Here is a 19,701-nt window from a genome sequence, read left to right as displayed (position 1 = left end):
AAGGCCAAAAGTGAGGCAGTGCCAAGGGAGGCATAAGGAAACATAAAGTCAGTTAGGAAGAAGAGAAAAGAAGAGATCCTAAATTTAGTCGCCTTTTACGATCATGCTATAGGGGCAGTAGGTACAATTCTAACGCCCTACCTGCAGGGCCAAGGGATTCAAAACTATACAGCGTGTACTAGTTAAAAATATCATTTAAAACGTTTATTGTTTGCTTTTTAGATAACTTTACAACGTTTTTTTTTTTGAATTCCTAGAATTGTTTCCTAAATTTGTGTTGATGTCTACTGGTCATTGCAGCAATAACTGGATAGAGCTCTAAACATGTGTGAATTATGTTATTGGAAGCTGTCTAAACATGCTAGAGTACAGTATGTACATCTTATCTCAAGTGGAGTTATGCCATAATGATGTGATCTAGATGTGAATAATCTGTCAAAAATGATATTATCAATACCATTGATGTAATAGTAGAGTTCATTTGGTACTACTTACCCCCTAAACACGCGTGAATTGACCATCGACCTCGGCATTTTCCTGTAAAAATAACAATTAATTGATATTACTATTGTTTTTAATTAATAAACCATATTCGTCTTTTAATATATGATGGATGACGAACAGAAAACATGCGATTCGAAAAATGAAAATGGTTTAACTAAAAAAATTATGAAAGTGTTGACAATATGAATACTGATCACTATAAGAGATTATATTATATAAGTGACATTATCAATAATCTAGAATTATGTAAGCATTGATCACCGCCACTAACAGTGACAATGTGATTTCGTTATATAAACTAGAAAGAAAGGTGATGAATTAAACTGCTTCTAAAAGCGAATAAATATTCAATCATGAAATAATATCGAAAATTTAGTTATTTAACATCTCTCTTGCTCTGAAATATAAAACAATAAATCAGAATTCAAAAACCAATCAAGAGCGAACACTTCACTGATGTCAGTTATCCTGTTCGAACGCAACTTTGTATCACGTGGGTTGAATTGATTAAGATCACGGTTTCTCCAATAACAGTAGCACATTAGACTACATTATAAAAGCTTTTCGAACAAATCTTATTAAATATCAGCCATCCTTTGACGTATAATCCTGTTCTAAATACTTCGTCAAAACGTGCTGCTTCGTGTGAAATATTCGTGTTTGCCAGATAAAAAATGACATTTCGTTTGTCAGGTCAAAAAAGCCTTCAGTTGGTCGGTTTGTAATACTGTAGATGAATATATGGTTGCAACAACAACAAAAAATTAAAATCAAGATTATTAAAAGTTCAACAAATAAAATAGAATCTGGGGTTTTCTCTGTAGTCCGCGATTAAGTATGAAAAACTTACACGTCGGGCGCTGCTGGTCGGATATTTAGATGGCAGGAGACAGGATTTTCAAAAGTTTGAATTGGTAGATTAAAAAAAAGAGTTCAATCTATAGGTGTGGTCGATTCATATAAAATGATATTTGGATAATGAATAAGTCTTGAAAAATGTATTTAACCAGAACAGGGATAAGCGTTAAACATATCGGGTATGGGTAATTTTATTGTTCTGTGGTTCCTGTAGTGTGCTAGCAATCTTTCAAAATTAACCAAATTTTTATGAAAACAGAGCTGATCTACCATAATCACAGTTATGAGATACAAATGTTGTCGTATAGTTTGAAGTCATGAACATACTTAATAGGCCTTATCACTGAAATTTGTACTTCTTTGGTGTTGAGTTGACACATATCTGCTACCTTTATACTCTGACAGGTGTTTTGCTATCGTGTTACCTAACATAAACCGATATATGAGCTCCAAACAGGCAAGGCATACAAAAAACGGAAAAGTGTGTATCTTAATTGTAAATTTACTGAATTGGACATTACAAAATAGTTTTTACCGTACCTTACACTCGCTTGTGATGCTAACGAACATGTTTTAATCACATCAATATTTTACCTTTAATGCATGACTGATTATTGATATAGGTAAATAGGACGCCAATAAAATTGTATAAAATAGAGATAAGATATCGATGCATTAAAAATAATGCTAATAAGCCAGAAATTGCACATCCCTGATGATACTAATTTGGCATTATTAAATAATGATATACCAATAACATCATAACTGAGAATGTGGTATATGGATTTTCTTTCTAAAAATGAAATTAAGTTGGTTACCAATAACATACCATAGCTCACATCAATGATTCTGACCATCATAAGCATCTATACTACAGACATGCTGACGTTTTAATATCAACTTCTGGAAAAAAACCGAAATAACTCGCTCGGGATTTAAACATTCCCCGAACCACTTCAATGGAACCACCAGCAAGTAAACCATATTAACAAATATTCTGTAAGGCCGTGGCGCAGTTCACTCAATCGTTGTTTGTGGTTTGTAATCTCCTGGAATTCTAAATAAAGAATCAGTGGTTTAACTTACGATGTCTGAGAACAACAAGTGTACGGAATGCTTATCTTGTGGACATATCTTTGATCAATTTTCAATCGAATTAGACAAACATCGTCATGAATGCAATCTTGGGCATCCGGTGGAATCAATGATCAGAGCCGCATACGCGCTCAGCGTTGCTGCTCTTTTCGATATACAACTGAAACAAAGCGATGATCAAGATCAGAAACAAATATGAGATTTTGTTAGTGCTATGGGGCAGAACCATCATCAATGACTCTAAGTCACATATATGTAATAGAAGAAATGTAAAGAAACAAATATCATCAGATTGTATGTGAGATATTTAAGGAAGAAAACACGCATGATCTAGTTGCAGTGTTCTTGGGTATGATAAAAGATTAGAATCAGTATGCTTCCCCTATGAGTATTTGGTATTCTAGTGGCGAATACATATACAGCCTTACTTAAAAATTGACTTCTTACTACCACTTCTTGATGCATCTACGATATATTGAATGCATTATATATATCGACTGTGAATAACGTGCTGAATAAGTTATGCAAAGTTCTCATAGATCAAACAATCTACTACTAAAATATGTTAAACTGTATACCGCATTACTGTCATTTAAGATATGATACCATTCGGCTAACTTATGCAGTCTTCAATGACGATATTACGATTGTGTGTCCACGTGTTTAGAACTTATAATATGTCAATAAGATTTTATAGACTTGGTTCCAATTTCTCGTGTGTTTTGAGTATTTGGGGATCTGGAATTTATTCGTCGTATATGATACGTCACTGTAATTACTATTTAGCCATATTTGAAGTAAGTCCTCACAAAATTAGCTCATATATATAAATGTAAACTATCAAATACCTTTCTGTGATGTACATTAGAAGGTAGCTTGGTGTTTTACGTATTTAGTGTTGTTAATTTTTTGTGATTTACGTCCAATTAGAAAAAAATGCTAATTACAAATCAAGAACACTGCAAGTATTCCAAACTTAATTGACTCAAGTGCCAGGAATTAATTGCACAAAGATGAAAAAAGTAGCATTCTCTATGTGAACTTAAATTGTACTGCTGTTTTTTACTAATCTAAGTGGCGACAGTTTCCTCATTGAGTTATTCTACTTCATTGCATTTAATCTCCCCCTTTCTAATGTATTAAGATGAGTAAGGCAGTGTACTTTTGGGGATAAAACCTAAAGCGATCTTAGCATGTTTTTCAATATACATGTACTCTTGAACATGACTTAACATATTTCAAACTTTAAAGTAGAATTGCGGGGGCAATTTCAATTCACTCCTATACAGTTGATTTAACAAGTCACGAATTGTCCTACAGCACCTCACTGCTACAAGACCATGCGTCAGGTCAAGCTGGGCAGTCATACCATCTAACTCTCGTCCCACACGTGGGCGGACTATTGAAATCCATGCTAAGTACTAAGAATACTAAGTTTATCTTAGGTAAGGAATATCTCTCGTAACGATATTGCATTTTATATCGCATACCTGTGACATACAAGGGGTTAGATGTTGTCCTGATAATGTTACGTTTACAACATTAACTTTGATTTTCTACCGGAGATCTAGATATCATTTCACATTTCCAGCATCCGAGGATATGTTATAAGACCTAATAGTTTTGGGCTCCCGAAAACGATGAGACTACAAAACATACATGATTGATAGTGAAATTTATATCTGATCTCAACACTCAATGATTACTACGGATGATCTATGCCTTTGGAGCTACATAATAGAAACATATTTGAGAAAGGAATTAGTTGTCTGGTTCAATAGATTAGTGATGAATTTTGGTGGAAACCAATTTTTGTGTAGAAACGTATAAGGCAGCTCTGGACGACGCTACGGTCAGGGTCACTCGCCTATGTCGATTGGGTATGATATGGGAGACAATAATAAAGTCGAACCTCAGCTGCCATTGGTTACCTCAAGTTTACCGCACTTATGTGTAAAACAGAGGAAGCAGACGAGACTAGAGACATACCCCCAGGCCAATCCTATGTATACTCCATTAGAATCTTACATGGACGTTCTGACCAAGGAACTATTCTATTATAGATACAAGATTGTTCCGTTCGATGTTAAACACCATATATATTAAATAGACTGGTGGTAAGTTATTGCGGCCAAAAACATTTCATTCTGGCTATTTCTTCAATTCAGTTTCACCAGCTAACCTCTGTGATTATATATTCCATATTATCTAGGCATTCCCAATGTTAAATTTATGCAAAGAGGAAATATATATAGCTAGGTTAAGGAGAAAAAAAATCAATATTTGTTAATGGTTTTTCAGGTAAGAAAAATGTCATTGACACCCTATTAAAAGGAGCTTTACTACTTTAAAAAATAAATTTAACTGACCCATATAGAGTTACACTTTGTGAGAAGGTGATCGTAAGTGCATTTATTTAAAATCTCCGACAGGTAACTAGGTCAAATACCCATTAAGCACGATCAACAGTTACATTTAAAAAAAACTTAAGCTACAAAAAGGATGATGAAAGTGTCGTGTGGTCGGTAAATACTAAATGCAAGTCGTATGGGATATATGTCTAAAAAGAAGCCTTTGTAATTCAACCTATCCTGAACACGCTAACAGCAACACATCACGAAGACTTCCCTCAGAGCGAAAAACAGTAGACTGACGAAACACAATAAATCTATTTCAAACTGCTTATTTGTACATCTTTGAACCATGAAAGCAGAGCCTGACTTTCCGTGTCTTGTGTAGAGAAACTGTATTTGTGTGAAATAACAAACAATCAAAGGTGAGAAAGAGGAAAACATGTTCCAGATCCAAAAGAGTAGTTATTCACGTATTGCCATCGTACGAAGCGTCACCGCTTCCAGTGAGCAATTATTCACGTCGACAATTCCTTGGTGATTTTTGAAGGGAGATAATCGACTCTGTGTCACAATTGTAAAAGGTTTGTGTGGGCTGATATAGGGAGAGCCTATGTCACAATGTCAGTGTATATATATTGTCAAGTTGCGTGGTTATTATTTAAAGATAGGCAAATTGTCCGTTTAGTCACAATGTTAGGGGTATCAGTTAAATTGTCTTATTCCCAGTTTTAGCGAGCAATTTTATGCGGGTAATACGTCTAAGATGTATATTGATGATCTGTTAAATCTCGTTTTTTATTCACGTTGATGGTGGATTAGCGAATTATTTGTAATCGTTTATCCATGCCTTATGATGACAAAAAATCAATTCACCTGTCCATCCAGGCCCTATCTGATAACTATGGTGATAAAAGCGTATGACAACGACAATTATTTGTGATAAAAGGAGAAGTATCGGATATACAAGTACCCGTGGGAAATTAATATCAATTGGAAGATATAGTATTGCTGTTATATCACAACTTTTTACTTCCGGTATTGATTCTTTGAAATGTATATTTCCTACCACTAACCAGGCAAAACATATTACCGTTGCCCCCAAACATGTTTTGCAATGATATAGGGGACTCTCAACACTGTTCCATTTCTGATATTTCGTTCGAACTATTTGGTATTTTGGTTTTTATTTAATTATGAATACGAGGCAATTCAAATAAGGCCTGTGTGTTGTAAGTCATTTTCAATCTTTATCATAATAATATTATCAAGAACATACATTATGAATGTTCGTTATCTTTCAGATATTTTTTGTTGAAAGATTTGCCTTTGTTTGAAACCTCGCTGTAGAACGGCAAAGTACAGATAGACTGAGTTTAATATAAATACACACATGTATAGCTTGTTATTGCGTAGATGTCCACTTATAAGTTTATGTCCTATTGTTTGAGCTATCGCCTGTTAATGGTATGGTTTGATCGGTGGTATTGGGAGCTGCACTATCGGTTAATCTTGTTTATAAAGCCAGGTAAGTGTTGTGTATTTTATGCAAACGGTACCCGTCTTTTCCCCGTACAACATTGTACTTGTGTAGGGATCAATATCTAGAGTTCTCGCATTTGATTTGTTTTTCATATCGATCTGTCCGTAAATATTTGATGGCAAACATCAGTACCGTACCCTTGTACTGTAAACACCCGTTCTGTGTCGGTAGGACCACACGAATCACGGAGAGATAAAGCACCACGCGCGATCTATAATAGCGTAATTGGCATATGTCAGCTGAAAAATGATATTATATACATTTCGAAAGTAAAAAATATACCTTGAAGAATTACATTTACTGCGGTTTTAAGGTCACAGTAACCAAAATCTTAAGTTGTTGACAACAACCTTACTTAGATGAGACTTTCTCAACGCGTATGAATATATAGCAACACCGAACAGCCCGAGCAACGTTTTTGAATGTAGAAAAAATAGTTGATCACGTGAGATGTACTTATAGTACAGAAGCACGAGCGTCAACATACCATTGAACACTATACGATATTTGGTTATGTATAACAAATAATAGGCAGAATTATGGACGAGAGAAAAAAGTGTTTCTTTCTATACCTTTATCTTTCTTTCTTTATCGATTTGATTATTTATTTAGAAATTTAGTTTGAAATGCTTTCTGGCAATACATTGGAATAGCTTTGCATGGCTATTATATGCATATATGCTTTCCTTGATAGCTGTGTTATGGTCGTGATGATGCTAGCATGCGAGAGAACAATGACTGGGGCTTGAGCTAGCGCTGCGGTAGAAACACCTAATCCAATATCATATAATCTAATTACATGAAGTTACAGCATAAAACATATTTTACACATCCAATCTGATTTATGAAGCATGGGTGCCAGATTAATATCAGTGCTATCGTGAACATTAATTAATGATCCTATTCAATTCCAACTATTAAGTAGCTCGATATTTTACGCTCGCATTCGCATTAGAAAATGATAACATTGATTAAATATCGCATCATTTAGATATCTAATCATCAACATTTCAAACATTTGTCAAAGTCTGATTAAATCATTTAGTTATACAGTTAGGAATCCACGTGCCATTCTGTCATTACGTGATCTAGTTTGACAATGTAGGGTCAGGCTGCTCGCACATACAATGTACATAAATGAAGCCACCATTTGCTCCAAGTCGGTCATCCACTAGTGACCAGTGTCTAGATATACAACAGTGTAACTGAATAAAATAGCTATCAATAACCGGATGATCATCTTAAGATTTCTTCATACATCTGCTTACTATGGGCTTCAGTAATGTATATGTCCATTTACAGCAACAAGGCTGGGGTTTTCTGTTACTTCTCAAATGGCCCCACTATATTGGGCGTTTCAGTCCTCTAATAAGTTATTTATACTTTTAACAATGACTTGATCACCACAATATACCATTGCATTACTCAATTACGTTTATTGCCTTTTCTAACTTACAATAGGGTTTTCCTGTTTTACAACGAAGTCAGTGCACCTTAATCTGCGTTAACAATTAACAGTAACTTGTAATTAATTAGAATCAACAAGGTGGAAAATACACCAAGTATCGAGTCGTATGGATGGTTATAAAGAGAAGTATGGTAATGGAACCAGACGCTCCAGGCGAGGAAGCTTCCGTACTTTTTTTTCGCTTTTTGACATGATCTATCATAACATCTTATTCCGATACTGAGTAGTTAATTATTTCCCGCCAACAGTTGACAACTTATATAAGAAAAGCTTAGTAAAACAATAACAATAAACAAAGTATTTTTTGTGTTTTAAGGTGTCTTCCAAAATCACGATTAAATATAACTTGGTTGGTTCGTGAACCCATTAACTCATAGCCAACTTTTAACTAACAATAATTAATTGATTAAGCAATGTCAAAGAGTAAGGATGAAAATGGACTGGAATGAACTATTGTCGCATGAATAACTCTTAAACGCATACCGATTTATGCATTCTGTTCCGGTTGAATTATGTTTTGATGCAACCCAATAAAGACACCACTAATTCCATTAAAAGGGAATGAGTTAATAAAGTACCAGTGAAGGTTATATATGGAAAGCAGAAGCAGTGTTGTATACACACAAGGGACATTATTATATTACTTGGAGACGGTTTCATCACTGTTGAGGTTTCATTTTTATATAACAAAAGATGCAATGACAGATTGATCAAATTAAGTTTTGCTTTCGTTTTCTGTTGCGTTTGTCAATCTCGTGAAATGCTTGATAAAAGTGTGAATAATGTGCTGATGTAATCAGTTTGATATACTTTATATCGCATACATATTTATCTAATTAACTAAAACACCGAATACGAGTTAATATACGCTGATACATATATGATTCTATGTTTGCTAATTATGTATTGACTGGCATGCAACTACCTAATAATGACTTGTGTTCAACTTTTGTGTCAGCAACGTACCTTGAACAAATCAGGACTGAAACTTCAAATAGTGCAGGCAATGAGAGCATAATTACGGAATAATATCGCTAGTAACTGATGTAGCTTGTACAATAGTTTACGGTCCAGTATCGTCCTGAGTTGTTAGTTGCGTACGTAAATGACCAAAAACTCACATTACAGAATTATGCATACATATACATGAAGTCGTTTCTGAAAAGCTCGTTACAGCATTAAAGAATCATAGGTGCATCCATATTAGTGTCATACAGCCGCATAAATGTTGTGTTCACAATCACCAATTTAATAGTTCAGAACACCAAGCTTCATACAGAAGTATTAAATATACAGTTATATTATATACATAAATATATTTACAATGTGAAAGTACATACAAACTAGCCTTATCTAAACATATAGCTATCTACACTTCTAAGCATTTATTCTACCGGGTTCATACCTCTCCAGCCTGAAAAAAATGAATAAAAATGAAAAATAAAATTAAGTATGTAATTAATTAAACTGTTTTTGTTAATTGATAATTACGTATGTTCTTTCAACTCTCCTTTATCGAGCATTCTATTCGACTAGAACATTATTTATTTCGAAGGAGTGCCACCGTATGACGTAGCCTCGTATATTAAATAAAAACTAAATATTGCGTAGCAAGTTAATTAGCATATGCAAATGAATGTCGTAACACCAAGTGACGTCATCTATAGGATCAATTTGATAGGGTTTTACAAATTATTACAACATACTTATAATATATAAGAATTTCAAAGTTTTATTGTTATGTTAAAATTAACCGAATTACTACATATTGCATTTTTCAAACCTTATCATTATTACCACTGTTTGGAGTTTCAAAACTATGATTATAATTTAACTTATATTTGTTAATAATCCTGACCATATTGTTAATTATGGTTCATACCATTGACGAAACAGATCATTGGTTTTGAATAGTGGTGATTCGTATAGCATTAATCAGAAAGTAGCCCTATTGATAAAATATCGATTTCTCTCTACCTAATTTTAAGATAAAACTTGTATTAACGCTGATCCTTGTGTTGTAAATCTAACCTAAAACCTTCCCGACTACCCAACTCTATGTCTTAAATAGCATTTGCTTTAAGCCGTATTGATGCCTGATAAGCGAGAGAAATCAATTTTACTCGACAGCAAATATACTACTCTTTATCCGGAAGTGATGGGAATCATTTACATCAAACTAGCCATTTTATAAATCAAGGCCCTATTCATGGGTAGTCTACCATGTTAATACTTTCACTTTGTATGATGTCAGGTTGGGAAGGATGGTCAGTTCATGAACGTATTCCATATAACTAATAAGCTGATGATTAATGCTTTAATATGTAAATTTATTTATACATCACACGTAAATCCTTTAGTAATGTCCAGTATTTCGTACGTCAATGGCTATCTATCTACGTTGAATATCCTGTTTCATTGTAATCTTATTCTACGATTTATATTACACTTTTATCTATGACAGAATTAGTGTGGTATCTATGAATACGTCACATGGTATCCCCTCTTTAAATTCCAACTAAGACATTTATATGTGTTTGTCTTATCTATTGTGAAGAAATGATAAAGTTGCCGATAGCAACACGCCACGTATTCATTTAAATATATGTTTATAAAATATAGAAAACTTTATCTAAAGGAAACAAAAGAATGTTTAACACTACAACGTTTTTTTTGGTAGTATTTTCAATATTTCCTTGATGAAAAATTGCACTTTTGCTGAACATTTACATTATTAGTTTGGCGCCTTTGTATAAAACATTTCCGATCTAATTTGAGAATTTGTGAAATAAATAACAATTCAATTCAACAGTTAGAGACAGAGAGGGATAATCATAGCGATACCGAAGTCAATGGAATCCTGTCCCACAGGAGAACGGCTTCTAAGGTTTAATTTCTTTTTTAATACAGTCCTGGGTAGGATAGCAGTGGGATTGATCTTTCTATAGACAGATTTGTTTGACAGCACAATATGATATGCACTATAAATCACAAGTTTTAATTATCAAAATGAATTAAGTGCTAGGAAGCGTTTCCAAAGAGTTGTTCTGAATATCTTAGAATGATATATTGGTATGTCGTTCCGATGAAGGACTAGTCTTATATATCCTACCTTTTAGCGTTTGCGTATCGATAAGGTTACACTGAAAAAGCATTTCTAAACATCAAAAGTCATTCACGGTTCTTAGCTATGGACATTTTAAAATAACATACGCTTTATTTAAGATTTTTTAACAAAGTACATATATTTTATCATTATCAACCCAAAAACCACATTATAAAAGCACAGCAAGTTGTTGTTTTTCAAATGTGTTAAATGTAACACAACAATTCTAAAATGTTTTATAGATTTATGTTTCAGATGATTTATATAACAGCAGTTTGTTTTGCATAATGACATTTAAAAACAGCATAGAACATTTCATTTACTCAAACATCAAAGACAACTAATTCATGGACCTTCTAACTGGTATGTTGGGGTATCAAAATTGACACATCCGAATAAATATGGCATGTATAGTGGAATTCGAAATCGTGGATGCTGGCTATTGTTTATGTGATTCCTAACACGCTTGTCTCCTCTCAGGACATGGATGTTATTATAGGCATATAAATAATATCAATACTGCTCCAATGTTCTGGCTGAAGTATAATAAAGTTGTCAGTCAATTCTATTGAAATTATGCTCGTGGGTACACTTATCAAATCCACATCAAAGAGGGATACTCTTCAAAGCTTATAATTAAATAGAGTCATGAATAATGTGAAGGAATGTATTCCATACGTTGATCTATATTCTCTGCTTTTTGCATTTTTACCATCATTTATTTTATAAATAACTTCATTCTACGGCTCCTATAGAATTAATGATTTTGCTATCGTATCATACCAATCGTTTTATGTGTTATAGTAGATGATAAATTCTGCATACAGTTCAATGGAGTAGATCAAAAATATATAGAAACTGCTATTAAATATCAAAGATAATTTCTTACGCATTATATTCATATGGTAGACTTACCTGCTGATACAGATGATATATTTACTGATAGATACACACAACATGTCACAGCAAATAACCAGATACACCTGTGGTTCATCGTTAGCTGTGTCACAGTTCCAATGTAACGGTCAACAGGTGTGAAATAGAACTCCAACAAGGGTAACTTTAGTTATATACAGTTATAAACAGGTGTGTCTTTCTGGAAACGAGTCTTGTATTGCCAAATGATATTCGTTCTTCTTTGGAGTGGAACTTTTTAAATCACCGATATTTGTATAGAATGCTCGTAGTTAACTAGACTCGCGTGTTGGATAAGAATGTGTAGTTTTTAGTGCTTACCGCCCCCGTGAACGGCATACATTGACACTACCTAGGCCTGTATAGGGATGGTCAGGAATCATGGATCGGTTTATCAGACTGAGCAAAGAGACAACGTATTGGATATTGGCTTGCTAGGGGGGAGGCCTCGCTGTACAAACACGCACGGTTTCACCAATATTGATTGGTAATAGATGTAAAGTTATCCACTACAACTATTACGTCAACTCACTATTACAGGTTTTCTTCCCTTTATTCGAGTTTTAGTGACAGAATTGTGAAATACAACTAAGGGCCAAGAGAATCACATTCCGTCATAGTGTGGTTTTATAGCAGAATTAAACAACGATAAGTTTTTATGTGAAAAAGGAAAGTTCGTATTTTAGTGGCACAATAGTATATCAATAACTTAATTTAGATATCATATCACGACGAGAATATATAATTTAGTAGAGTTTGCGGCTTTATTGATGAAATCGAATGGAATGAGTCCACACTCAATTGCGAAGTGGATTAGGCGTAAGAATTTCATTTTAAAAAATTCACAATTGGAATGTCATACATAATACATAAATAAATGCAGTTGTTCCAGTGTAAACTCTCCTTAGAATCTCCTTCTGATTTGAGTAGTTGTCAAATTTGATGTCATTTTCAAGCCATATCTTTTTATAAAATCCTATCATATACAATGATGTATGTATTGATGAACTGACTTTATGATTTATTGACTTTTTGATATAAACAATTTACTGCGATTTTGTCACTTGTTATGATTATGAGCTGTTATAGAATCACGTGCATTTTGATTCATACGGTTATGGTCTTTATATTCATACACGATTGTGTTCAATATTTCATAATTCAAGATGATATAAACTTTTAAATCTTAGAATTTAAGATCATTACATATATTTATTTATATTGTAACACGTTTGAACGGAGTTTTAATGGTTTAAGTAGCTTTCTTAATTAGTTTTAGAAAGCCAAAATAGATTCAAGGTGCACTCTTGTGTAAATTTTACAGCATATCTTAAGATAAATAGATAATCAAACAAATGTGCAATATTACATAATACAGCAGGTATACTTAGTATTGCTAATTGATGGTAAAATATTCTGAATAGTTTGCTAAAAAATATAACAGTGCAATAGAAATTAAGTAGGAACATTAACATGCGGACCCGCATAATAGTGCCATTTTATAACCAAGGTTTATGGCACATACAGTAATAGCACAATACTTATAAGTTGATACCAGTATATAATCTTGCATATAGCCAACTCATCGGACACCGATAGATATGCCAAATCAAAAATGCGTCTATGGTAAAATTTTAGTTTTTAACTAATAAATGGGACGGAAATTACAATATTACCTCGAACAATGTCTACCACCAGCAGTGTGAAAATTCCGCACTAATTTTTTTCATATTTTCAAACATGCATTGCCATCCTTTCGCTCATAAACTTGTAACAGTCTGATACATTAATGTAGTTTCTATATTGCGAGATCGAGTCCTATATGGCACAGTTGGAACGTTCAACGGACGACAATTTATCCTGGAAATCTGAATTTTCTGAAGACATCCTTAATAGGTGGTTTGAATATAATGTGAAGAACACGAACAAATACTCATAGAAAAAAACCCAGGCTTTAATTAATTACAACTTTGCAGCTAGGGCAAATTAATTTTAAAATAATTCTTAAGATAATCACAATATCATTCAATTGAAACAACACGTGTATATGCTTTCAAGAATGAGATGTTGTGGTTTCTTGACAACCTGCTAGCAGTTAAATTGTTAATCTGGTCACATGAAACTACAGTACCAGGCATGATATGAATAGTCTTGATATGAAAAACATATCAGGAAATCGCCCGTGTCGATAACAGTTCACACCCTATATACCATAACAACAACACGTTCGTTTTGTTTCGTTATAAACAAATTCATAAATTTACATATTATCAAATATTATCATTTGCAAGTTATGATTGATATATAGACAATATATATTGGTCCAGGTCGTCTATCTACATGTTTTAGTTTAAAAGATAAATAAATAAAAACCTAATCCAACATAAATAATAAATATATAAATATTTGTAATCAAATTTAAAAATAAGTTTTCTGCAATTGTGTTCTTAAGGTACGTATGTGCACTCTTTTTTTCTATTCTTAGTTCTATTTGATGTTAAAACGTGCATATCGCAATTAGTTTGGGAGGCTTTCGGAGTAGGTGGCTCACCATATTGCTATTCTGGGAACATTTGATAATGATAAGGATGAGCCCGCTGCACAACACAGTGTACTTATAGGATGAGTCGAGGTGTGGCGAACTCTTACAACAATAACACATGCCATTTATTGAACCTTTGAAATAAAACACTGTCCAATATGTCCGCTCCGTCACATTATCCCTAGGAGGCTAAGGAAGGATAAAAATAGAACGAGATAGAGGCGTAACAAACACATGGATATTTACTATAAAAAAGCTTAATAGTTTTGAAAATCCATTCCACTAGTTTTAGGAGTAACGGATATAATCAGTAGAAATTAAAGTGACAATATAGACACTGTTATAAATGCATTTACCCTTTTCGTATTTTGTTTTCTCCTCTTTTGATGGTTGCGATTTACATTATGAAATCTTCGTTTATATGCCAATCAGTCATTATTAGACGTTATCGTATTAAGGGAATAAATTGTTATCTGCAGCAAAAGAAAGAAGGTGAAACATATTTATAACGTAATCAAATATCTAGTTATAAATCATAGCTGATTGATTCTGAACACTTCATTTAAATGAAATAATATATCTCGCAAAACAATATCGTTTTAATGAATCAATTTCTGTCTAATCATTTTGTTATCGTTATGACAATTCGCATTTATAATGCAATTTATATGCCTAGGTCAAATGGAATATCAAATGAATTGGTGCGTAATATTAAAATGATCATTAACCGTTTAAGTATCGTAATACGATTCGTTGATGAGGGCGCGATTTGTAGGTAGCCCAATGTGCAACTTGTATCGAACATCCAGACTGAAATTACGAACATAAATCTATACAAACAGCACATTACAATAAGGATTTATATACAAGGATCTGGTGATTTGTTTATGTGTCATTTAGGTTTATGTGTATGTTTGATGTGAAATCAAATAAAATATCAATAAAAATTGAGACAAATATCATTTGGTAGGTGTGAATATCTAGTTTCCTTAAAATAACTAAAAAACTGCAATGATACACTATCTAAATGAACATCAGTCCCTCTGACTTGTGAACCACTAACCCTGTTTAATCCGATTAAAATGTTCTGTTAGTATAAACAACAAGTTGTTGCTGCATATTAAAGTACGATTCGAATACTCCGGTTATTCGAACGGTTGCCATTATCCCGCAAACGTCGAGTGAGCGAGGTATGACTGACTTCAAAGTTCATATCAAAACTTTTCAAATAAAATATAACTCAATCACTGTTCTTCATCGTACAAAAACTTTGTACAGTTTACTAAGTTCTAACCATAATCACATAAAATATAAAGACCTGATAAGAATTTTATAATTTAGACCTATTTTCATATAGATATGGTTAGGAAATTAAACAATCCGAGGCCGAAGGTTGATAAGTCACCGTATCCACTTAAAGCTGGTCGATTAATGTTTTATGTTAATATGACTGGTGTTTTTGCTGTTTTTATTGGCCTATACGTTTGTCCGAATAAGAAGCTAAGAAATATTTGGATCCAGGCTACTGAACTCGCGCGAGGTATCTGGTCCATTAACTCGCGTGATTTTCGGGGTTTATATTGCATTCGATGATTACTTCGGATTAAACTTAAGGCCAATAAAAAAGTAAAAATACCATTGATATAAATAATTCATCTGAAAAAACCGCCAACAAATTTATTTATTGACACGGGTTACAATGTTACAACAAGTTCAAAATGACACCTGTTACTAGACACAAAACGACAGCTTCTTTTGATAAAGATAGTGAGAGAGAATCATTAAAGTCATAATCTAATCAAATGTTAATTCAGAAATTAATGACACCAGACCAACTAAACAAATGCACTATATGTTTGAAATGCTCAAAATATAATAATCCCTATCTAGTTAATTTTTTCACCATTGACGTTTTTTTCGAAATGAGATATTGTTTATTTACAGCAACAACGACATTTCCCCCGCAAAACACTATTTTGTATCTCTGTTTTTAGCAACAATTTTTATTTCAGTAAACGTATATTTTTAGAAGGTCAACTCATTTATAACAAAATCAATGAGTGTAAGTCTCTTTGAAAACAGATATATACCTGTCTGGCACATATCTCTAATTGGAAACATCCGGAATTATTTCTTATTAGACCGCCATATGACTTTATATCATTGTTGGCTTTCGTCAATGAAGAAAAACATGTTTTTTTTTTAATTTTTGATCTTTAATTAAATCAATGTTATCTCTTCCTATCATGTTATAGCTATGACTATGTGTCTATGAGGTTGGTGATGTACCACTTACTGTATGAATTAATCGTTTTTCTCAGGACGATAATCAAAGGAAAGTGTTGATTTGATTTGAATTTAATTTTTGGTCAATGCATATTTGTCATGATCATAATAATTCAGAGCAAACAACGCAAATAAACAAAAACATCTTACTTACAGGACAACAGTTCGACTGTATCGATACTAAATTTCATAATATGGACCATAGAAAGTCTAGGTAATTTGGAATTATTTATTAAACTAAATTACCATAAATATGTCGGTCTTTTCATAAATAAAAAAATGTATAGAAGTTTATAAATAAAAATAAAAAATGAAATAAAATACTAAAAAAGGCTCTCTTTTATAAGTTAAATATTGAAAGTTTCCGTTCGCCGAAACAAATTTCGCCGTTTATATATTACTTCTAGTGGGTAGACTTTTATGGCTTTTGCAAACAAATTAAGAATCGTTACACCTCATTGATGACATAAAGATAGATGTGATTAAGCGACGTGCCAGATTGGACACGTTTATCCACGTCGTAAATGATTCCCCCAAACTCACACGTTACCACGGAAACCCCCAGAGTAACTTATTCGTTCCTTGACACCTCATTTAGGTAAATCAAGGTCAAGGGCACTGCCGATATATCAGAAACTGATACTTTTACCAGGACCCGATGTACCATCCCTTTTTCATTATTACGAGAAGTACAAACAAGGCAATGCTGTTATTTGACGAATTGTAACCTTGATTCACACGACATTAAGTTTTGTCGATATGCAGCACCAGAGTGTATGGTTGAGGAATCTTTAATGAAACTATTAGAAAGGGAATCACTTCGTTGTTATATAACCCATTTTGATTCGCTTCCATATCGAAGTTCAATTTCCGAACTCCGAACAATACTGCAACAACTTACGTCGTTGCAAGGGCATGTAAAAGTAACAGCATATTTCATTCAGCAATTGTAGTATATAGTTCAGCTTCTTAATAATTTAATCGCACCGTATAATCCATGCAACATAATTATGATATCGCATAAATTTAATGGTCTCCCAAAACTATTTAGAACTATGTATAACAATTTGGTTTTAAAACAAGCCTTGTTTTGAGATTGATGATTGTTTCGTCGTATGCTGCCGGTAGTGTCTAGTCTTCCACTTTGAACCAGAAATGTGTGGGTTGTACAAGAAATACAAAGTGATTCATAAAACTATTTTTTTATCTACCGTTGTATCTAATAGGATATGTCCATCTTTGATTCTTTAGGAACAGTTACAATCGCATCTATGTATCAAGGTTGTGTATTTAAAACACCATTGGATCGATTCGAGAACATAATTAGATTTAACTTCAACTTGTTGACGACATATGTTGTCTGCTGCTTTTATAATTTTCAATACTTAATTTGCATTTGATGTATACATCAAGGGAATTCAAGGTCATGTGCTTGTTTTATTCAAGACACACTGCAGCCTATGGACATGTAGCATACCTTCAAGTGGATAAAACACAAGGCGTTGTCAACCTCCTAGATCTTAGTTTGTCACGAACATGTCTAGACTAGTTAAACCATTATCTGACGAAACGAAAACAATTTAAATTGTTAAAAATAGACGTAAACAAAAGACAACCTCAAAATAGAATCAATGACTTAAATGAAAAGTTGAATTAGTAATAGCGCTGATGACGGCGTTTCCGGAATTTCCTCTGTACGTAATAGCCTCTATCTATTTGTATAAACGGAACGGAGATTGACATCGTTTCGATATACTGGTACAGTATAGGTGGAGATTGTTACGTTCTTTTACTCTTTGGTATCATGATAGTAAACAAACGTGTAGCTGCTTTTTAAGAATACTTGCTACAAGTTATCAATTTGTGAAATCATAGAAATCTTATCAATTTTGAAATCGTAGACATTGTTTCTGTATATTTATCATTTCCCCCGTTTCGGTTTATTTTATTGAGTACTTATTTGGTGGGTTCCCATCTTAAATGTTTCAGACATCTGCTACCGTTACAAAATCAAACCCATGTATCGCGCAATTGTCTCCAGAACGCGTGTTTACAAAATATATTTTTGTAAAAATCTTTATGTAAATGGTGATACAACAATACAGGAATCTATAGAGTTACAGCAGTGTAAATATGGTTTATATTCCCTGTTTATAATTTGAAATATTATATACAACCATATTTTGATTGTCCGTGTTTATTTCTAAGGAAACAGGATCATGCCTAATCTAAGTATTATAAAAGGTTTTCAAAGCTTCATTCCGTTTATCAACTGAATGTGAATGTTAAGCGATATGCGTGTTTTGGGAGACTGCGGTATATTCATGTTGTGTCTTCTTGTATAGTGGAACTGTTGCCCTTTTTATAGTGCTATATCACTGAAGCATGCTGCACAACCCACCTGGTCACATGATAATGACAACATCAAAATGTTTCAAAAGATCAAAGATCGTTTGGATAAATGCTATGCAAACGTAATGTAACTTACCTTGCAAGAAAAAATAAAAAAATATTTTTATTACTGACAAATGGACATAAATCAAAGTACATAAGAGCTAAAGACTTCAGAATGCTTCATGCTGAAATGTCACATCATAAGCACAGTCGTGGATTATCCTGGTACCACATAACAATACATCACATCGGGAAATAACACAATTAAACGTTCTATTCATCATTCCGTTATAAACGATTTATTTCTCTGCATGCCATTAAATATTGCTCAGACGACATTTAAAAACGAAATAAAATTTAAAACAAATGTTGTAAAAAACTATATGTGTGGGTCAAAACCTTTTGAGGATAGTGTGTTTTACTTGGTTTTATGCTATTAAAAACCTTAAAATCACCTACAAATGTTTTTTTCCAAATTAAATTGCAAGATTGAAAATTGATATTTGCGAGATTGAAAACTGATATGTTCAAAGGGCAAACTATACTGACATTTACGGCGACTCCATGATAACAAAACAAAGATGGAGGTTAGTAATTTATACTACTACTAGTGTCCTTGATCCGATCAACAAGATTGGT

General features: G+C 33.1%; 1 protein-coding gene across 1 annotated transcript in view; it reads right to left on the bottom strand.

Annotated features, from left to right (window-relative positions):
* LOC138331049 (uncharacterized) overlaps positions 1-12,235 on the bottom strand; it is a 33,973-nt gene extending 21,738 nt beyond the window's left edge. Inside the window, exons 1-2 of the mRNA XM_069278507.1 lie at positions 11,841-12,235; positions 496-537 (exon numbers count right to left, since the gene is read on the bottom strand). Of these exons, the coding sequence (XP_069134608.1) occupies positions 496-537; positions 11,841-11,919 (121 nt within the window). The 5' untranslated portion in view covers positions 11,920-12,235. The remainder of the gene's footprint in view (positions 1-495; positions 538-11,840) is intronic.
* Between the last annotated feature and the right edge of the window lie 7,466 nt (positions 12,236-19,701).

Source organism: Argopecten irradians, chromosome 1 (assembly GCF_041381155.1).
Source record: "Argopecten irradians isolate NY chromosome 1, Ai_NY, whole genome shotgun sequence".
Classification (NCBI taxonomy): Eukaryota; Metazoa; Mollusca; class Bivalvia; order Pectinida; family Pectinidae; genus Argopecten; species Argopecten irradians.
Note: the sequence above shows the minus strand (reverse complement) of the source record. Positions and strands in the feature narration are given on the sequence as shown.